At 32.5% G+C, this 22,987-nt stretch overlaps 1 protein-coding gene across 1 annotated transcript; it reads right to left on the bottom strand.

Annotated features, from left to right (window-relative positions):
• Positions 1-1,959: 1,959 nt before the first annotated feature.
• On the bottom strand, positions 1,960-22,540 carry LOC130891771 (uncharacterized). Its single transcript, XM_057796734.1, has 12 exons — positions 22,417-22,540; positions 21,552-21,935; positions 21,239-21,494; positions 15,460-15,694; positions 15,187-15,340; positions 15,097-15,132; positions 14,800-15,028; positions 11,991-12,373; positions 11,571-11,892; positions 11,095-11,384; positions 2,324-2,537; positions 1,960-2,206 (listed from the first exon to the last, which is right to left on the bottom strand). Exons 1-12 carry the CDS (start codon positions 22,538-22,540, stop codon positions 1,960-1,962), a joined length of 2,874 nt encoding a protein of 957 aa, XP_057652717.1.
• Positions 22,541-22,987: the final 447 nt, after the last annotated feature.

Here is a 22,987-nt window from a genome sequence, read left to right as displayed (position 1 = left end):
CAACAAAAATTGAAGAAGTTCATAAATAATGGATTTATGTTGAAAACTATTACCTATTTTATTCAACCAGGTTCTCTCTGTACTATATTCTCAATGTTTATTTATTCGCCTCGCTAGTTCTTGTTATTCAATTTTGAATTTCAATAATTTCACATTAGATTTTCATAATCATTCAACTATGATTTGAATTTTATATTTGTTTGAATAATAAACGTCTCATTGCGGATGAAGTAGAAATGATTCTTTTACATAAAAGGTCCAAATCAATGAATGATTTTCTGAAGATAATGACCGATTAAAAACGTGAAAGGAATACTTAGAAGTAAGACATTCTCTTTATTTCTGGAGTCCTTCATTTCTTGCTAATGCGGAGGGCGATATTTACGTTTTGAAGTGACATGGAAATATTCAACTGTAGTCGAAGGATAGGTAGAAGATTGTGGAAAATCAAGATCTAATTCTAGCACCTCTACGGAATTATATCTCAAATCGAAACTGGATGGTATTACAACCTCCAAAACTACAATGTATCGAGCTAACTTTGAATGATCTAAGGAATATTGGTTCGTGTACAGGGTTGTAGCATTGTAAGTAAAAAATACAATTAGGTTGTGTAAAATGTGAAGTATTGGAAAGCGTTAATTATTGTTGGAGATACAAAAATTAATGATTTCTAGGATTTTTGCTTGTTTAAGATTGAAACTCAACCATTTCATATAGTTTACATACGTGAAAATATTTATTTCCCATAATATTTTGCGCATGGTGCCGTGGTAACCTAGACAAATGAAAAAGTCACTTTGCAAATTAGCATCAAATCGAAAACTTTGTCTTTTTATGATGCTGACAAAAAAATTTTCTATGAATAAGCTATAATTGAAATTTAGGTGAACTCTATTTTTTCTCCTCTACCCTCACTTACAATAAAAAAATCTTTTCTTCTGGTCAATACTAATCAATTTATCAAATGATCAGTTTAAATTGAAGAAAAAAGTCATATCATACAAATAAAATCGGTACAAGACTATGTGCAATTTTAATTCGTTTCAGTTCTTTGTTTTCGTCTGTTTTACAAGTTTTTCCACCACAATACATGAATTTATACTACAAGGGATGTAAGAAACATTTAATAGACGAGCAGTAGATTACTGGTAAATATATTCACATCCCGTGTAGCATACAAGTATAAGAGTTTTTCCCTTTCCCCAGGATTTATTCTTAAATTTTCATTAATTTATTTCGATACTTTCCTCACGCAATTAAGGAGAGCTTTCACAGATTTCTATAGCATCATAAGCTTTATTTTATCTACAATGTCAATCCTACAGATTATTATCAAAAATTGGGAGAAATTGAAATTATTATTAATTTTTATAACAGCCAAATGGATACAGAAGAATCAGCCAAAATTACTTGTCTTTTGCAGCATATAGAAAAATCAGGTTTTGAAGCAACGTATCAATATTTCAAGAAATGGTCCTAAACCAAAACTGTTTATGCAATTCCAGAAACTGTGCTGTTTATATATACGAAAAAGCTGTGTTTATGGTGTGAATATTCCATGCAGAAGTCCACCTTTTTCATAGATATTTCCTCGTATCCTAATAGTGAATCTTTATTAGATTGACGTTGGTGATGATATAGAAAACTAAGATATTTTCTATGTTTGTAGTAGAAACTCATCAAATATGGGTTGTTTTTGGAGTGAATAAGATACATATGGCATAGTAGAGGTAAGTTGCCATACAACTTGTCCTTGAAGGCAATAGCTACCGGTAATTGTTACTTACGTGATTTAAAATAGTGTCAAAATGCGTTGTTTACAATATAGGAAGGAGAAAAAATACATTGAAACTATCAATGAAATAAATATTGCACATTATAAATAATCAATATTGTTAACTACAAAACATGCTCAGCTAGCACTTAGGCTTTAGAATTGAATGAATATTTTCTATCCTAAGGTAAATATCCTAAAGAGTTTTCGATATTACTACTAACGTTTCTCATATTTCTTTCTACTTCATTTCTCAAATCAAGATATGCTCTATTTTCCAATTTTTTACCCTCACAAGAACTCGACCTTCTTGATTCATCAGATTGACTCTGGATTGTATACAAACCGTTTTTAGCACTATACATATTCAGCTTGCCATTTTTACTGGAATGTGATCCACTTCGGACAGAAGACATTCCTCTGGAAGCACTCGAAGTAGTTTTTAAAGCATACAAATTACTTTGATTCTTAAGTAAGTGAGTATAGTGCGATTTCGAGCTGGTGCCAATTTGAGATTTTGGTTTCGAGTATTTTGAATGAGAATACATTTTGTTGCAAGAATTTTTTGATGATACTATTGATGCAGAGTCGATATTTTCAGAATTTAAATGGGCTATATCCGTTGTTTGGCTCAGTTTTATGTCCGAGAAGAGAGCTGCTATCTCTGCGGATTTTTTAACTGAAAGGGCTTCTGTACAAACACCGGAAGAAATCGCTGTTGACTGGACTGTTCGGCCATCTGAAATAAAACGATAAATCACTTCGAGAATTAAGTAAACGGTATGGTTATTCATGTATGGACACTTTGCAATTTCATTCAATTAGCATTGGTGATTTCATTTTTTTAAAATGTGATCAAATTTGACCTAAAACAAACAATTCTACGTATTTTAATAAAAACCTCCTTTTAAGCATGTCGACGCTAAATCTAATTTTGGATACACTTATTGTTTACCTCGGCTGGGATGGCTTTCAGTATCTTAAGTGAATGCTTTTTATGGCTTCAATTTCACCTCAACCCAACCATCGGAAATGCTTCAACTTACAGTCAAATTTTAAGCATATACGGAAGTGAAATAATAAAAACTTAATGGTAGAAAGTGACAAAATAATAGAAAATTATAGAATTTTGAAAAAATTTAAAAATAGTATATCTTCCTTCATCTAACATTTATATTTGCTTGAAGGCGATATCCCATACTAAGAATTAATGATCATTCGATAAAACAGGGGATCTACTTTATTTGGTGAGCCAGGTATTTATTGTAGGCGTCTCTTTACGATATTCCAAACATGTTTTATTTGCTTAAAGCCGAGACTTCTGACAAGTCAAAACATGGTAGTAACTCCAACCCTCTTGATAATATTGCTATACGATTCTTGCAATGTGTCGCCCCATCTAACCACATATCATCATCTATCAGCCATCTTCCATCCACTGCTGGATATAGGCCTCCTCTAGTTTAAACCATCTATCTCTATCTTGAGCTGTATGTATCCAATTTCCTACAATTTTCTTCACATCGTCACTCCATCTTGTTGGCGGCCTGCCTCTACTTCTCTTATCCATTCTTGGCCTCCACTCCAATATTCTTTTCGTCCATCTATTATCCGTCATTCGGGCTACATGGCCTGCCTATTTCCATTTCTTTTGGGCTATAATTTCAATAATGTCCTTAACGTTTGTTCTTCTTCTTATGTTCTCATTTGTAATTCTATCCCTTCTCGTAATTCCCAACATTGCCCTTTCCATTGCCCGTTGCGCCACTCTCATCTTTCCTGCAGTTTGTCTCGTGAGAGTAAGGGTCTCTGCCCCATAGGACATCACCGTTATAACACACTGCTCATATACTTTTCTCTTTGGGCTTATTGGTAAGTCTGATTTCAAGGTATTACTCAACTTGCCAAAAGCTATCCATCCTAACTGTATTCGACGCGTTATCTCACACGTTTGGTTATCTCTTCCTATCCTTACTTCATGGCCTAGATATTTATAGTCATATATTTGCGCTATCTCACCTCCATCGATAATTATGTTATCATTTGTTACCAGATTTGTCATAAATTTGGTTTTGTCTAAATTTATTTCTAGGCCAACATTCATTGTGGTTCTTTTCAAATCCATGGCCATCTGCCGAGCGTCTTGCATACTTGCATATTGTCGGTGATTATGACGATATCGTCTGCGAAACGCAGGTGGTTTAGATACTCACCGTCGATATTTATACCTTTCCCTTCCCAGTTTAATTTTTTGAAAGAGTATTCCAACACACATGTGAAGATCTTAGGAGAGATAGTGTCTCCTTGTCTAATCCCGCGTCCTACATGTATCTTATTTGTTGGTTAGTGGAGATTTACATTTAGAGTTGCGTTTTCATATATGTGTTTAATGAGCTTTGCGTAACTGTAGTCTATCCTACATTGTTGCAGGGCTGATAAAATTGCTGGAAGTTCAACTGTGTCAAACGCCTTTCTAAAATCGACAAATATCATTACGAGGGGCCTATTATATTCTATGGATTTTTCTATCAGTATCTTAATCATTTGCAAATGGTCGTTTGTTCCATACCCTATTCTGAACCCCGCCTGTTCTCTGGGCTGATAAAAGTCTAACTTTCGTTCCCAGCGTTTCGTTACGATCTTAGTGAACCATTTATAAAGGTGAGAAAGCAAGCTTATAGGTCTATAGTTTTCAAGGTTCGTTATATCCCCTTTTTTGTGGATGAGAATTATCGTCGCATTTCTCCACTTTTCCGGGATTTCCCCCTTTTGTAGACATAGATTGAAGAGGGAGATTATTTCTTTTAAAAGTTTCTCACCCCCAACTTTGACAGCTTCTATCACAATTTGGTCTTCTCCTGCCGCTTTCTTGTTTTTCATTTCCGTTAGGGCATTTTTTGACTCTTCAATTGTTATTTCGGGTACAAGTTCTGAACCTTGGTTTACGACTTTCATTTTATTTTCTGTGATATTTAATTCTTCTCTTCTGCTCCTATATAGTTCCTTGTAGAATTCTTCTACAATTTTTACCAATTCTCTCCTATTGTTTGTTTCTTTTTTGTTGTTATCCTTGAGTTTGACGATTTCCTTTTTCCCATCAGCTAGTCTCCTTCTAAGCACCTTCATACTTTTATTTTCTTCGATTACTTGTCTGGTTTTTTCTGTGTTATATTTCCTTAAATCTTTCCGTATTTCTTTTGAAATAGTCTTATTTAGTGTTCTTATTTCGCTTGTATCTTCCTTTTGTTGTTCTACTAGAAGTCTTCTTTGTCTAATTAGATCTTTTGTATTTTTGCTTATTTTTTCTTCTTTATCTCCATCTCTTTTACAGTATTTTTGTTGTGCTTTTAATATTGTTCCAGTGATTTCTTCATTTAATATGTTTATGTCTAGTGACTGGTTCGTGTTCAGGGATTCAGTTAAGAAAGTATTATACGCATCAATATCTTCTGGGGTCTCCCACTTTATTTGTTTTTTCTTTCTTATCATTTTTTGTCGTTCATTTCTGGCGTTTATTCTTACAGTTGCTCTTACAGCTCTATGATCACTCCCTATACTGAATTTATTTAGAACTGTAACATCTGTGACAAATCTTTTCCGCCTCGTGATAAAAAAGTCTATTTCATTTTTTGTTCTTCCATTTGGGTTTACCCAAGTCCATCGTCTATGCAATTTCTTTTGAAAGAAGCTGTTCATTACATATAACTTTTGATTGTGCAGGAAATCTATCAATGTCTGTCCTCTCTCATTTCGACCATCTATTCCAAAGCTTCCAATTGCCACCTCCGACATATCTGTTTGTTTTCCAATTTTGGCGTTAAAGTCCCCCATAATAAAAGTATAGTAGCATCGATTCTCTTTAAGTGCTATTTCTATGTCACCATAGAAGATGTCAACTTCCTCATCTGTGTGGGCTGTCGTAGGAGCATATAATTGAATAATTTTAATTTCATACCTTTTACTTATGGAAAGTGTTATATTTTTATATGTTTGTTTATTAAGAATCCTATACCACCGTCAGGGCTGTTGGGATTTTCATTTTGATAAAAGAGATGTCCGGACTTCAATTTAAGAAGTTGTTCTTCTTTTCTAACCACATATAGTGTTAATAAAAAGATTTTTTTTTGTAAAATGTTTATAATTTACTTTTATCCTACAAAACATACCTTATCTATTCGATGTTATGCCTTCTTATGTGGGCTTATGGCCTTCTTGAATGAGTTCTATTTCAACAAAATGTTTTAAAACTCTTGAAATTATTGATAATTTAGTTAAATTTTGATTCTTTATTGATAGTGATTCATTTTAAAGGAAACCACTTTATAAATTTGAAGATGCCTTTGATGTAATTAAATTAGAAAACATACTCAAACCAATCTAAACAAAACAATAATATTTCCAATTTTGGTGTTAAAAATGTAAAGAAAAGTTTCGCATTTTTCTCCAATTTTACCGATTTGAGTATTACGGTGGTTACGAATTGTATATCATAAAATTGAAACATTGAAATTTATCAATAAAATTATTTGATTAATCTCAATTTTTTGAATAACATGTTATCTTTGGTGCGGAATGTGATTTTTAGAACAGAAATTTTGCTCAGAAAATCGACGTAATTGTTCATAAAGAACTTAGGCAGCAAAATATTTTAGAATATTTACAAAAATAGCTTATAACTTAGAGAAACAAATTTATTGAAAGCCAAAGTATCTACGTTGGAGAAAATTTTGTAAAACAAATACAAATGAAAAATTTGGTTCCATCAAATGGGGAAAATTCGGGGAAAAAATTTGGGAAACTAAGAAAATCAAGCAATATCAACCTATGAGCTCAAGAAATTTTATTGAATAAATGGGGCAGTTGGGCGTACGTTCGTTTGAACAAATTGTCGTGAAACTTTTCTTTGAACATGCTGTCGGTGAGGGGACAGACTCAGGCTAACTGAAAGAAATGCATATCATCAAAGGAGATTTTCTATTCTTAATTTCTTTTGTCACTTATTGACACATTTCATTTTATTGCAACATTTTCTAAACGTTCGAACCACGTTCACAGTTTATCTATCTTTTAATAAAAATTGTCCAATGCTGAAGTAAAACTTCGACTTATTCTAGAATAATCATAAAAGAAGCATCAGTTATTTTCAATTGGCATCATTCAAATTGCCTACGACCACGTCATTTATTTCAATTTACAATCTCTTGAAAATAGAAAAGAATCACAGAAATATTTATAAAATTACTTTACCGTATTCATGATTAAACTACAGATATAGTAGAATATAAATTTCAATCTTGCATAAACAGCACAGAATTTTTAGTTTCTAGAGATAATATGCACGTTCTCAAACATTCAAAACCTTTTAATGATATCTTTGATATTCTTTTTAATTGGACTTTCCATCTAACCGGATATTAGGTAAGTCAGCAAAAGCCGACCCGAACTTGGTTTCAAGGACGTTGCATCCCGATTTAACTCAGGATGAGAATCTAGGAAAAGGGAAGAAAGTTTTAGACAAAGAGTCGCTGCTCATTGCGAATCCAGGTCATACAGAATCGAACTAAGTGGAGAATAAAACGAACGAGTAATATCTTATTATATTTCCGGAAACGAGAACTAATGAAGTGTTAATTAATTAACAGGAATTGATTAATATAAGATGAATTGAAGATAGTTAAGTTAACGTATTGATAATTAGATTATATAATAAAGAATGAATAGCGTAAACGAATAACTCCAAATCTTATACTATTTGTAACATGTTTTTTCAGTAGTTATTAGCAAGTACAGGACTGCCTATTATTGAATGTATCTCAGAATAAATCGCACAAGTATATAATTCAAAGAAATAATGTCCACAGTGTTAGATAACATTGAAATGGAAATCTATGGAAATTTGAGAAACATCATTTCATAGGTGGTATCACAAAGTCGTTGTACTTCCAAAGTTTATGAAAGTAGGTCAAAAAGAATATTGTGATGATGTTGAGGAGACAATTAAACATTTAAAAGGAACTAAAATTTACTAAATTTGATGATATTAATATTAGCTATAAAATATAGAATAATTATTGTTCATTTCAATAAAAAATAATTGCATAAACTCAAAGATACCAAAGATAGTAATAATAACAGCAGCTTGACATAACAGAAAAACGGGAATTAATCATTTGACGACAAACTTAGCTCGTAAAATGACAGAATTCGATAAATCTATTATTTACAAAATTTATATGGAAAAAATTTTCGGAGTACTATTAAAGAAGTTGACAAAATGACACGAGCAGTCGGAAAGTTGTTCTTGAAGATCTATCGATAGGTTTTTAAGATTTAACGATAAAATTTGTTGTTTGTCCATCCTGTCCGGCAACATCTTGAATATCGATTTAACCTTTCTTATCATAGTCTCCGAATCGAACGTATCCCAATTCGTATAGTCGAAAAAGAGTATTGGATACTATAATTAAAGCAGAGTTAATGGTAACTAATAAATTACAATTAGTACATTTCGATGGAGTCAGACAGTGTAGACAGTCAGAGTAGACAGAGTACGACTGCCACCATATCATTATGGCGCTCTACGTATAATATATAAAATTGCTCATGTGGAGCTTACGACAGTTTTGAGATATGGCGCCACTGATGTGAATATATCAAATCTGACATTGCCATTGCCAACATAAAGTTCTACATTTTCGTATGATTTTCTATGACATTCAACCACCGTGGATTAAACTAACAGCAATGTGGCGATCAACTCGCTATTAATTTTGGTGATGAAACTGGTTTCCCGAATTCGATCGTGGTCGCACTTCTTTATAAGATGAATTTCTGAAAGGTTGTCCAGAATCTGCTGTTGTACAAGAAAACTTCCTTTGCTGTGCGTAAGCTGATCTTGCAAGATCGTCATGTGATACACTGTGAGGTTGAGGCATACTTGGGAATTACTTCCACTCGCATGCAATCAACATGGCATGAACATTTGCTGTCAAAAAGATTTGTTCCCGTTGGATACCGCAGAATTTGACAATCGTATAACAAAAAGTTCGTGTCGATTGGTGCAAATGAATGCTGAAAAAAATTAATCACGGTGCTTCAAAAGACGTCTTTAAGCAACAATCGACTGTATGGGTCTTTCAAGACGATCTAAAACTAACAAAATTTGTTCGCGCTCGAAGCACTTCGAAGTAAATGTCAATTTATTCGGAATAGCTGGACATGTCACCACCGTTCCATTAGAGCAACGTAGAACTTTCAATTCAGAATGATATACTAGCATTTGTTTGTCAAAAGTGTTCTAAAAGTTAAGAAAAATCAATCGTACAAGAATCATTCTCCACCACGACAATGCGAGCTCTCACACATCATTTCAAACAAAAACGTTTTTGAACAATCAAAACATCTAATTGATGAGTCATCCACCGTACAGTCCTTACTTGGCACCCAATGATTGCAAAAGAGTATTGGTCTTACTAGAGAGTATTTGTTTTTTTGTCTATCTTAAAACGTAAGTAGCAACATTCATACTACATATTGCAATAGATGAAGTTACCCCCTTAGCACGAAAAGAAGTATACATCATGTATAAAGACCAGAAAACCACATGAGTGAATTAGGTTTCCTAGTGGATACAGACTTTATTTATTTTGGGACTGGGTAACGATAGTGATAGTTTCATACCAATTGAAGCGAAGTGGATCATTAAAATGAGTTCAGTGTATGTATAAGAAAATATCAACCTTACTTCAAATTATACTTTTATCAGTGTATTAGGAATGATTAGAATTTTTGTTGTATCGTTAATATAGCTTATTAATTTCGTTATTACTATTCTAAGTAATTGAATATGGAGACACGATCAATCAAAATTCAAGCTTTCAAAAATCTAGACATTTGATAAAAAATTTAAACGTTTGTAACTCATAGTATAGATACATGTCGAACACAATTTAGTGAAAATCTTCATGTATCTTTCGATAAAATAGAGAAATTTTAATAAAAGATGTGATATTGTGAGGATAAAAAGATAATCAAGCAGCAGTTTTGAGCGAGGTCAGCTCTGTTTTTATGCTATCGGTGGGTGGGAAAACTTCCAAGGCTCTTCCGTAAGCAATTTCGTTTTATAGCATATATTTTTATACAACATAATGGAGCAAAACTCTTAGGGGGGCAACACTTCTACAAAGCCGTTTTTATTGACAAAGCTATCACATTTTGAAAACTATTCGATTCGTAACAATATGTCCAATTAATGGATGGAAAGTTATAAAATTGTTTCTTTTTTTGTAGTTTGATGACTTTCTATGGAATAGATTTTACAATTGAATAAAACTGATAGGATACTAAATATTATATTGATCAGTTAAACTTTTTCATCTGCCAAATTTCACGTGTATCTTACATAAAGATTAATCTTAATAGTCATGTAAAGGAAACTGTGTTGTAAAGATGGGTAAATATAGAGAGAAAATAATTTAAGGTGTGGATTGAACCTCATTATTTTTATGGAAAGACAATTGAATGTACCGAGGAAAAGATATGTAAATTTTAACTTGAAAGTGCTCCATCCAAATGAATAATTTGTGAGGTTCTGTCTTAGAATTGGCCATATTAATACAGATGATTCTGAATTTTCGGAATCGTCAAATAAAAGTAAGTGATGGAATAAATATCTCAACCGAACGGGTATGCAATATTTTGTATGGAAATAAAAGTGGTTGTTTTCCGAAAAACGAGTACACTATTATAATCCAAAAATAAAAATACAATGGACATAATCCGAAGAACATGCTTCCAATCAAGCAAAAGATTCATTAGAGATTTTGAAGATGTAATCTCCTTTGTTAACCTAGAAGAAGAGATTATGGCCAGTAAAATTATGTCATCTGGATATTTCGCTGTCCAAGTTGTCCGCTGTATTCTCATGATCTGGCTCCCTTCGATTACGTTCTGTTTAAAAATATACTGTAACTTGATAGCTTGCTTAATGGGTGGTAATTTGATGTTACCTTTGTCATGAAGATCAAAAGCACATCCCTATCAGCTTACTGAGTTTTTTCTCATTAGAGTTTTCAAACGAACAGATTTCACTATACTCAACATTATATCGTTATTATCTGGTGAAAACACGAAATCTCTATAGTATAATGAATTTTATTATTAGTCATATAACTTACTAGAGCGATGACTTTTGGCAGAACCGTGATTTTTTGCAGCAGTTGGTCTGCATGGCGCAGTTCCATTTCTATGTACAGCTTTACCCTGCAAATAATTATGCAATCCTCCATTGCATTGATCGTAATCTCTTTCTCCGATACCATTTTCTTCTAAGGACACCAAAGACTGAGTATTCCGACTTTTCAATTTCTCATAGTACTTTTCAGGAGGATTCAAAAAATATTCCAAGCTTTTCGTACTCTTTGTATTTGACTTCTTCTTACAAAGTTTATTATGTCGATGATGGTCTGAGTCTTGAGTGAAGCCCCTCTCACAAATAGGGTCTATAGTAGCCGGATTATAACATATATTCGGACAATAACACTTGTTACTTTCCGTACAAGAATCAGTATCACATTCGCAGTAAACTACTGAATTTTTTCTGCCACATCTACAGGTTTCTTGTTTGCGACATATCGAACTACTGCATCTGGAAATATTAAGATAATTTTGTAAAAATCTCCATCAAATCATATAATTATGATGTTTATAGTGATAATGATGGTGATCAAGTTAAACCTACAATATACCGAGTGAAAAAATATATAAAAGTGCAGATGCATTGTACTTATCTTACCTCGACCTTCTTGAAGTATCCTTCTGCCCTAAGCTGCAATAACACTTATCGGCTGATACACAGGTACAAGTATCAGAATCATAAGAGCATTCGGAGCAAGACACGTACCCAGAAGAAGAGTTCCTGTTTTGATTGTGCAGTAAGCTAAATCCCTGAGATCTGCTTCTGCTCTTTCTCAATGAAAAGAAATCGCTTTCTTCGCTGGTGCTCGCTCGGTCCCTCCGAATTTTTTTCTTTTGATGTTGTTTTCTGTTCGGAATATTCTCTTCTTTGGGTTGGAATTGCCTTGTGTCATAGGAAGATGTAGATATGGAGCTTTCTGGTAGTTTTGAGTCCATTTGTGATGGAATATCAACCAAGCTCTTCTGGACTATGTGATTCTATGAATAATATTTTAATGAAGTTATAAATAATTAATATTCTTAATATTATTTTTATCTACCTGTTTTATCTTCTTTTTAAGAGTTAATTTAAAATTCTTTTGGAATATATGTTTTAATCTCCTAAACTTCCCACCGATGCTAACTCTATCTTTTTGTTGAGGAGCTTTTCTTAACAACTTTTTTTTCTGTCTTCTCATTATGGATTTTGCTCTTTGATATAGTTCATCTTTGGTGAGTGTTACGGAAAGCTTCAGAAGAAATTCTTTGTAAATAGGTTTGAGATCATTAAAGGACATTCCTTCAGGGTCGATTATGACGCTTAGAATGTCGTCTAAGGAGTGGAGACCTTCTTGAAGGGAAAGCTCGTTAAATATTTCTTTAAAACCCAATGGAGATCCTCCATTACCTTGGTCATTACTTCTGAAACAAATTTCGTCTGAAAGGAAAGCGTTTTTACATATTTACCCCAAATATACTAGACCGGGTAGTTTAAAGAGAATCTGAAATACTCAAGTGGGTTAGAATAGTATTGAAATTGAAAGATGTATTTCTTTTCTTCCGATCAATCCACACTTTTCCCGAACTATTAAATTGTTTGGATGGGATGGGAGATAAAGCCACACAAACGAATCAATATTATTTCACCAATATTTTTAACTCCTTCAAACATACTACGCTCACGTCAATAATTTCGGTGAAGTCAATTTTTTCATATATTTCGGATTCGATAGAAATGATAACGAGTTCTGTAAGCCTTTCCTGTTTCATATGAATACTTGATAATTTACTGAAACTTCTTTCGCTCACGACAAATGGTGGACATAAAAAATTTTGCCATAACAAAATTTCGACAACAGGTAATGAAAAAACTTTTGAATATAATATCCAATATTTCTGTTGGATGTTTTTCTTCATGAAAAATATCTTTCATTTAAGAGTTCTATTTTTTTACGGTACTTTTTTACTACAGTGCCTTCACTCTGAGTCAATGCAGGTTATCCTGAGATTATTATTATAAATATGAAGCTCATACAGAAAGCAAAATATTGAATAGCACCCAAAGAATAAGCTGAATCTTCAATTTTTCGACAAAACCTTGTGATCAAGAATTGCAAAAAGGAAGTAGTCTTAAAATAACTAGAAAGAATTCGAAATTTGTTCATCACTACTCTTGTGATTATATAAACATTGGACTTACCGTTATGTTTTTGAACGTACATTCATATAAACTAAGTATATTAGTTTCAAAAGACCCACACAAATTGTCCAAGGAATAATAATTTCACTGGGCATTAGTCCCAAACATAATCATACTTAATAACCAACAACCATTTTGCTGATAGTACTAATGAAAATATATGTGAATCCAATGTATCCAATATAGGTACTGATTGCACGTAGTGATAAACAGGACAAAAAATTCACCCTCCACTTTTAAAACGTCAATATGAAGGTGAATGCAATAATTTTACTCAATTTTTTCAATTCTGAATCCTAATTTGACTGGAGTATCTTTTAAATTGTTTTTTCACCGTTTAAGTCGATTTAAGCATTCACGCTTCCCAACTGTCACGGTTCATTAAATACGAGTTAGTTTGTATTATCGATAATATGTAGTTAATTACTGCATTAACAAGAAAAGTTCTAATGAACTGTCTTTCTAATTAGATTCCATCTCAATAATCTATCGGACCGCGAATTTCGTTGAAAATTCTGTACTACAAGGGAATTGGTACAAATACAATGGCAATCAACTATATTTTCTATATGTAGCTAGTGCAACTTAATTGGGGTAGCTTAAAGGATAGGGATTGAAAGCAAGAAAAAACTACAATTAGAATAAGGAATACATGTAGTTTGAAATAAGTGACATATGTCATCAAGTGGCGGTCTTGATTAAATTTAATAAAGGAAATTACTTTTTAAGGTAAAAGCAGCCCGATAAGAGTTGGCTCTGATCTACTTTAATCATTGCAAAAATACGAACTATGGATGTTAAGTAATGAAATTTAACAAGAGTAGTGCTACTAAAGAGAAAAGTACTCATGTGGCAAAGGTTAGCTATTTAACTTGAAACCTACTCTGTAGAATACAATGTTTACCGTGTCTGTAAACAAACCAGTGTTGCCGTCGCCTTCGTTTGTGTAAGAATTGTTTTATTGTTTTGCCGTGAAAATAGAGCAACGGATTGTTGTTAAATACCACAGGAAACTGCAAATGAAAGTCATAATTTATTGAAACAAGTATATGACAATGAATGTTTGTAGCAGCCCCGTGCTTTTGAGAGGTTTAAGCGTTTTCAAGACGGCCGAGAAGATGTTGAAGATGCTCATATTTGAACAACAATGATTAAAACTTATTAGAAAAAGTAATAACGTGTGACGAATCAAATTTCCAATAAAAGTAACAAAATTTGAGTCTGTTGAAGCAGTGAAAAAGAAGCGGCGCGCGTCCTGAACAAACTGACATGGAAAAACCGTTTCGAACAATGAAAAATTTGAAGGGAGCGATGTAGAGATAGAGTTAGTTTTACTTCTATAATTATAATGCGGATCAATTAACCATTCTTTAGGATGTTATAGTTAATAATTGTTAATTATAGATTAAATCAAGTATTTAATTGAACGGAAACTTGAAAAAAAGTAATTTCTATCCGACCACAAATTCGTTTCTTCCACTAGAGCCTCTGTATCTTTCGAACTAAACAAATGATTGTATAACTTTACAGCTCTCTTTGGAAGAAAGTTGATACTTCCTTTTATTTGTATATATCGACGAAATATTTATGTGATATGATATTAAAATGATTTTTTTCAATAAACATATAGTCTAAAATATTTTTTTACCTTGAACCTTTATTCTTGTATTTCGTCAAACCTCCAGTGTTTAAAAAGCTACCAGATCTAGGAATGGTCACTTTTGTTAAGATATCACCAGAATTCTCTGCTTTTCTTATGGCATCTTCATTTTTTCTCATCACCTTCTTCAAACAATTCTTTCCTCCATCATTCATCACTTGTTTTATTTCTGCATGTAGCTGTTTCTGCTCTCTACTCATGTAAGTATTAAGTTTATCTGGAAAGTATATAAGTCAACTGTTAACAATTTTGTATCTTCGTATAATAAATGGAGTATTAACGAACCCGTAAATGTTTTTGGTTTAATTTCATGAAACTCTTCTTTACCAGAGTCACTTACTGATTGACTTCTACTATTGGATTTTGTTTCATGACTTTTTCTATTAGTTTCTGGTTTGATTGGCTCTTCATAGGGTACAATAGCATTTAAATCTTCTTTTTTAGGTTCAGGAACTGTCGGTGCTCTTTTTGTCTTCGTACTTTTTTTGGGAAGTCTATGAGAATTCAGTAGAGGCTTGGTATCAGGTATCTAAAATATATGATAATTCAACTTGACTATTTATAAAATAAATTTCATGAAGTGCGCTACGTAGAATCATCAGAAAATATTGGAGGAGGTCTATAGAAAAGAATGTTCGGTATACTCACACTAATATCATTTTCGCTTGTTACGGAAGAAGCATTGCTCCGTTTCTTTCGAGGTGGTCTAACAGGAATTGAATTTCCTGATTTATCTCTGTTTACACTTGACGTTATGGACATACAAGTAGTAACACCATTCCTATTTCTAGGCCGTTTTTCTTTTGCTTTCATGTGAGATACTAAAGATTTATACAATGTAGCTGCTATCACTATGGCATCTTCTGAAGTTTGACAGACAAATCTTAAATCGAAAGAAGAATTAATTATCAACACAAACTATTTCTCAGAATCTAGCAATTGGTGCATTTTTATTATCAGAATACTTGAAACTAAGAATTCCGTGGTTTTGCGATCAAATTTGCTGATTTTTGTCTTTCAAATATAATGATAATAGCTGTAATAATGTACAACTGTAGTTTCATCAAACATATTAAAAAAGTAGTATCAAAACAGAAACAGAATACTAATGGATTAATTTAATTCTCCATACATTATTAAAGCAATTAATACCTTCATTATACATCTCACATAGTCATTTAAAATGGTCAGTTTCAGATCTGGTCGAATTTAACATTTGCACCCAAACCGGTACATCAAAAGTATAACCACGAAGAGGAAAATTATTGAAGGATAAAAATAACTGAGCTAGCAACATTTGAAGCAGACAAAAAATTCAATTAATCTCAGCGACACCTAACTGAGAAGTGGAGAATAATTGTTATAATAAGAATAATAATTATTATCCAGAATTTCTCAGAAATGAATTTGTAAACCTGCATGATATTACTATGTATCAATATTCAATGGGAACTGGAAGATCAATAGAGTAAAAGATACAGAAAACTCCCCAGTAGAAGATAATGAAGAAGTAAATATAGTGGTGGACGACATAGTAATTTCGGTTTTGTAGCATAAAATTACACTTTTATTGACAAAGAATAGTTTTTAATCAATTATATATTTTCCATTTTGCTATATGACCTTTTGTCATCTTTTTTCAGCTTCATGATTCCACGCTAATAAAGTTCCTGGTCCTTTTCAGCAAAATACTGATCCAGGTGCGTTTGAAGGTCATCGTCAATTGTGAAAGTTTCACCATTCAAAGATTTCTGCAAACTTCTAAATAAATGGTAATCAGATGGTGCCAGATTAGGGTTGTATGAGGGATGTGGCATCACTTCAGAAACAAGCTCCAATAGTTACCTACGAGTTGCCAAAGATGGATGAGGCCCTGCATTATCATGATGGAACACTGAACCTTTCCTGTTTCTCTTGGATTACTTCATCCAGTTTCATTAATTATTGACAGTAAACATCAGAATTGATCGTTTGGTTCCTTGGAAGAAGCTCAAAAAACACAATACCTTTGTATTTCCACCAAATTGATAGCATGAGCTTTTTAGCTTTTTTGTTGTTTTTCAGCTTTCGATGTGGTTTGTGTTGGTACATCTTGTTTGCTCCAAGATTGTTTTCGAACTATGTGACTGTATAGGACCTAAATTTTATCACCGTTTAAGGTGAATATCGCAAATGTTGATTCTTTGTGTTAAATGAATTTTACAATAGTTCGGACTTTACTCCAACCTTGAACTGTTTTGTTTCTTAGCATGTACAAATTGTCAATGGCGGTCGTACTCTAATGTTGAATCACCAACTGTTAAGGACTTGTTTGATATCAATGAGCAGACATGCGATATATCACTTTTGTGCAATTTGTACCCAGGATGAAGAAAAAGAGCAAGTAGAAGAAGAAGAGGTAGCAGAAGTATTAGAGAATCATGGATCTGACGAATAACTTTTCCTATTTTTTTAAATTCACGCCCAATACCTGGGAAACCACACTTAGAAAAACCCTAAAGTACGTGTGCTAATTATAAATTTTTTATATATTTTTTTATACCCCTTTCCTTTCCCAATGGGTTTCAACTACTATTTTTTCTAAACTATCAATCCTGGTCTAAATAGAAAGCGATAAAAAATGTATCACACCAAATATATTATATTTCACAGAGAAATTGTGGAAATAACAACAAATAGTTGTAGGATGAAGTTTATAAAAGATAATATAACGTTTTATTACAAATGAGAAAATTAGTTTCCTTTCACTTTGTTTTTATTTCTCATTATCTGATCTAGAATTTTTTCTGAAATAATTTAGAGCATTTTTGCACCCTGTAAATATCTAAATTAATCGAACTACCTGCTCGTAAATCATGACCACTAAAATTCATGTTCTTATCATAATTTTTCATTGTAGCTTTTCTGGGCTCACACAATATCACTTCCAAAAGGAAACAATGAAATTAATTAGTCATGATTTACAATTTAGAAATATGTGTTTTTTACGAATGGAAAAACGGCGGTGTTGAAGTTTCTGCAGATGTTTTTTTGTACATTTGGCACTGAAACATACTTCAAACAAACTTAATAAAAAAGTTTTCGTCAAACTTGTAGACTTACGAGGTGGAACTTTGAAAATAGTGGAAAGTTTCTCCTTTTTTTCTTTAGAAATTAATAGCATAAATTTTTATGTCTTGTTAGTCTTGTTATATGTTACAAAAAAATGAAATTTCGAGTCTAGACAGATGAAAAGTTTTATTCATTTATATTAATTTGTATCCTACATTACAGTAGAACCATTATTTTGATTTATAAAACCGGAATATCCATAAATTTATGAACGGTTCTATTTGTGAATAATTTGATATTATTATGAGAAGATTTTAAATCAGATTAGGAATGAAATTTATTTGTTGTCAAATTAGATAAAAGAAAAATTTGCATATACAGAAATATATTTTAATCTATTGATTTTATGTTCGCTCTGTATTTGGTATCGACAGAATGTTAGCTATGATGAGGTGGTCCCAAAAGTTACTTGGCTGACATGGAGATGGCGGGAATTGATTGATTGTATTAGAAATTACACCATCTATAGAGCATATGTTTCAAGTTTGAAGACGCCACGTTGTTTATTATTTGTTTGGCAGCCATCAATAGTGAACGTTTTCAGTGAATTTATAAATATGGAAAAAATTAGTTATCGTTATGTGATACAATACTTTTATTTGAAATAACCTCAACCAATACAAAAGCTGAGCTTGATTCTACTTTGGGTGAGACTGGTCCTTCGTTATCAACAGTAAAATATTGGATAGCAGAGTTTAACCAAGACCGTACTACCTGCGAAGACCAGTCTAGCAGTGATCAACCAAAAGAGATGACGATTTGAAAGTAAACGAGCTAGCATACATAGTAGGCATTTAAAAAAGTGCAGTCCATCGTATATTAACTGAAAATTTGGACATGAGAAAGCTGGGCGCAAAATGGGTGCTGCGTTTGCTCACAATGGAACAAAAACACCATCCAGGAGATGTTTCTATCGAGTGTTTGGCAATGATTCACTGAAATAAAAGTCGAATTATTGAGCCGTTTCGTAAGCATGGATGAAACGTGGGTCCATAAATGCACACCAGAAACAAAAGGACAATAAAAACAATGGATTGAAAAGGGAAAACTGGCTCCAAAGACGGCACATACAGTTCCTTCTGCAGGCAAGATCATGGCGACGGTGTTTTGAGATGCGCATGGGATAATTTTCACTGACTGTCTTGAGAAAGGAAAAATCATCAATGGCCAGTATTATGCTAACTCGAGTGAAGAAATCAAGCAAAAATGGCCGTATTTGATTAGGAAGAAAGTGTTTTTTTAACAAGACAATGCACCAGCTCACACATCCATTATTGCAACGACAAAAATTAATGAGTTAAAGTTTAGATTAGTACCTCATGCACTCTATTCGCCAGATTTAGCCCCCTCGGATTATTCCCTCTTCCCAGACTTCGACGATTCTTATTATAAGAAGGATATCGAACTTATTGAACATCGCTGGGAAAAGTGTATGGAGCTAAAAGGAGAAAAATAGTTATATTTTTCCCAAATTTTCGTATTTACTTTGTTAAGCCAGGTTCTTCTGGGACCATCCTTGTATATCTTTATGAATAATATTTTAATATTTGTTTTTCCCAAGATGAAATAACATAGATCAAGCTCGTGCACTACTAGTCCAGTCACCAACCTTATATCTACATAGAGTATTAACCTCGCATTTCTTTCAGACACAATCGATTTGTATGAAGATTCAGAATTAAGCGTATCTCTTACTATCTTGATCAAAAATTATATATGCACAATGTGTACATGCTATCCTTTAGGGGTGATATCCTTATAACAACGAAGAAATAAACATTTATGGGCTTAATATTTCGTAAAAGAATAGAACAAATATTGAATAGAATACCTTAAATATTCTTATATATCCATTTCACTCATTTTTGAGGAGACTCTATCTAAAAAATAGCATCACGTGTCCACACGTTTGATTTTGAAAATTTGAAGTTTCCTCTAGAACTTGACACATATTCAAAAGTTATCTGTTTAGAAAAAGCAAGTGTGCGCATAGAAGGGCAGTGGCGAACTTCAAAACTTTTTTACCATATTTTTGTTTGAATGTATGAAAAATGCAGAAATGGACTGGAAACTCAAAGTTTCATTTCGACTTCCACTTTGAAGCCATTATTAAGGAAAGGGAGTTTGGGTGGGTATTCGTTCATTAATAAGAAGCGATTCCGGGGTATCAATCTACCTACTCCACGCAACGAATCACCTCTTTTGCTTCATTCCAAGGCATCAATCTGCCTGATTATTGGAGAAATATCGAGAAATGGAAGCTGGGAAAAGTAAAAAATGGATTAATGTAAAAATTTGAAAAAATATGCTTATCGTCGAGAACACTGCTAATGGTAGGCAGATGGAGACCATGAAATCGGATAATTTTTTATCAATGAATGAGTCTTATCATCCCCCTCTTGATTATATCTTTAGAGTGGAAGCCGCAATTTCAAAAAATTTTACATTTCCAGCGCGGTTCAACATGTTCATTTCTTCATATTTGTTTATTTTAATGTTCTTGCTTCAATTCTATAGTTTTCAATTTCTAAATAAGGAAGGGATTCTAAAAAAATTAAAAGGTATGTATTTTTAAAATTATAAATCCAAAACCAGTTAAACTTCTTGAAAACATTTTTACACAAGTTAATAAATCCGATTAAGTTTAATTTTTCGTCATAAAAGTGAAGATAATAATTTTATTTTAATTGTAATTTATTATTAAAGATTTCTATCGTAGCTTATTCGAAGATTTTTTAAAATGCTTCTACATTTCGTTTAAAAAAATACGCCGTTTTCTCATTATTCAACCTTCATATATTTCAAACTCTCAACTGTGATTTGAATTTTCTTAACGAGGCATAAATCGGTAAATATTGCAGCTATGGAAATAAAAAAATCAAACTCTTCACTAACTTGTATACTTCAACTTGGTACTTAGTAATTTTTCTCTTAATATGCATAGTTTTTTAGTTATTATTAAAAAAATGTTCAAAAACGTTCATTTCTTGCACGGCAAGTCATTAATAGATTTCTGAAGGTAGTTTGCGTTTATCAATCCCCCGCCGAGAAGAGGTGGGATTAAAGGGTTCAAAGCACGATAAGACTTTCAAAACTTGAGGTATTTACTACTTCCATGTTGAATTTCATGATAATCATGTACAGCTCATTCTTACGGATAAAATTTCAATTCACAGTAATAGATAATGACAGATCGATACATATACCTACAAGTTTGAGACAAAGCCATATTGTAAGAAATAATAAACGACTCATATATCAGCTTTCACCTATACAACGAGCGTTTTTGCGTTGTTTATGAGGAGAAGTTACTCACCCGTGACATTCCAATTGTTTTTGTACTCCAATTTTTCTCATAACAACAGCGAATAAAGGCGAATGTGCTTCTGTTGTAATATACTTTTTCTCAGCTTCGGTAAGTTTTCGAAACAACGATCGTTTGTCCATATTATCGGGGTCGGTGATTAGAGGTAGAAAAGCGTATATCGGTTGAGATCGATCTTCTTGTATCACGAACTTCACAGCACTCCAAACTGCTATTGTTGGAAAAGAATTATGTTGTTCTAAGTCACCTGAAATATATTGAAATGAAATTTATACATTTCTCAAGGAAGTAAGATATGACTTACCTTTTTCTCCTTGATACTGCACCTTTAAACCATTACTGGATATCTCTAATCTGCCAGTTAGCCCGGTTTTTGATTTGACAATTCTCTTGTAGCTAAAATATAAATCTCTTAACGGTATTTGTAGTCCAGACAAACTAGTAACTTTGTCGTTAAGTGGCACTGATCCTAAATAGTCTACAGAGAAAGTATGCACTCCGATTTCATCTATTTGAATACCGTTGTCTTTAGCTACATCATGAAACATTTTTTCTATTTTAGCTTGCACACTGTTTTTCGTACTACTGGAATCTGATTCGAACATTGAATCTATTTTTTGCTTGTAGATGGAGTAAACACTTCCTGTTTCCTCATTATTTTGACTATTTAAGTCCATTAATCTAAAACCTGCCACATAATGTTTAAATTCATTATTATACGACTACCTTTTGGTGACATATTATTGATTAGGAATATTTTAAATGAGAAGACATTCTTATAAAAATATACCAGAATACTTTTCATATAGACCCAACTAACTTCATCATTGGATGTGTGTTTGGATAATTGCAAAGTTTTAACTTGACTTGAAAGAATATAACTGTAAAAAATATATGTGATAATGCGGCAACGAAATACATATGGTGATGAAAAGATGAAATTAAATAAAGAGCTGCACCACATATTCTTAGAGATTGATGACATGATTACAGAATGGTGCAATGGAAAATAGCATACATGGTTATAGTTTTAGATGAACAAATTTGGAATATTTGGGAAATATATAACGGAAACGGAGCCGTGAGGTTTGCTTCAACAGTTGAAATAATGTTTTTAATTTAATAAAAAAAATATATAGGATTTTGGTCCAGATGTAATAATTTCTTACCTTCGGAAGTTTGACTTGTTTTACTTCTAACACTTCCTTGACTTTCATCCTTATTCCTAGTAGATTTTATACCTAATGTTGGTGCTAAAGGTCCAGGTGGTAATGTAGGTGGTCTTGGTATCATTGTGTTGTCTAAGTTACACATGACCTCCTTTGGTAGATTCGGAGTCATTTGTAGGCATTCTTTATCAGTGAACGTTTTCAGAACATCTTAATTTAGTAGGAGAAATTTCATCCTGTAAAATAATTTACAGGAAGTTTCAAGTAGTTAGGAGTTAACAATTTTTATTGTGTATATTATGAGAAGATGATAATTTATATAATTGGAACTCTCGAGAATAGCTTATGGTTAATAACATTGCTCTTCAAAGTTTGGATCAATTTGAAAAGTTCATAAAATTAAACACAATAACAATGAATATAAACATCGAGATTGATGTCTTTCATGTAATTTATTAGTATAACGTTTGTACGAGTATATACGCTCAAATTAGTGTAAACTGAGCTTTTGATGAGTAGTATATTTTGAAACTTGATAAATACATTTCAAACTGACATCTTTTTCATATTC

The sequence above is a fragment of the Diorhabda carinulata genome, chromosome 3, assembly GCF_026250575.1.
Source record: "Diorhabda carinulata isolate Delta chromosome 3, icDioCari1.1, whole genome shotgun sequence".
In the NCBI taxonomy this organism is placed as follows: Eukaryota; Metazoa; Arthropoda; class Insecta; order Coleoptera; family Chrysomelidae; genus Diorhabda; species Diorhabda carinulata.
This window is presented reverse-complemented; position numbering and strand designations above follow the sequence as displayed.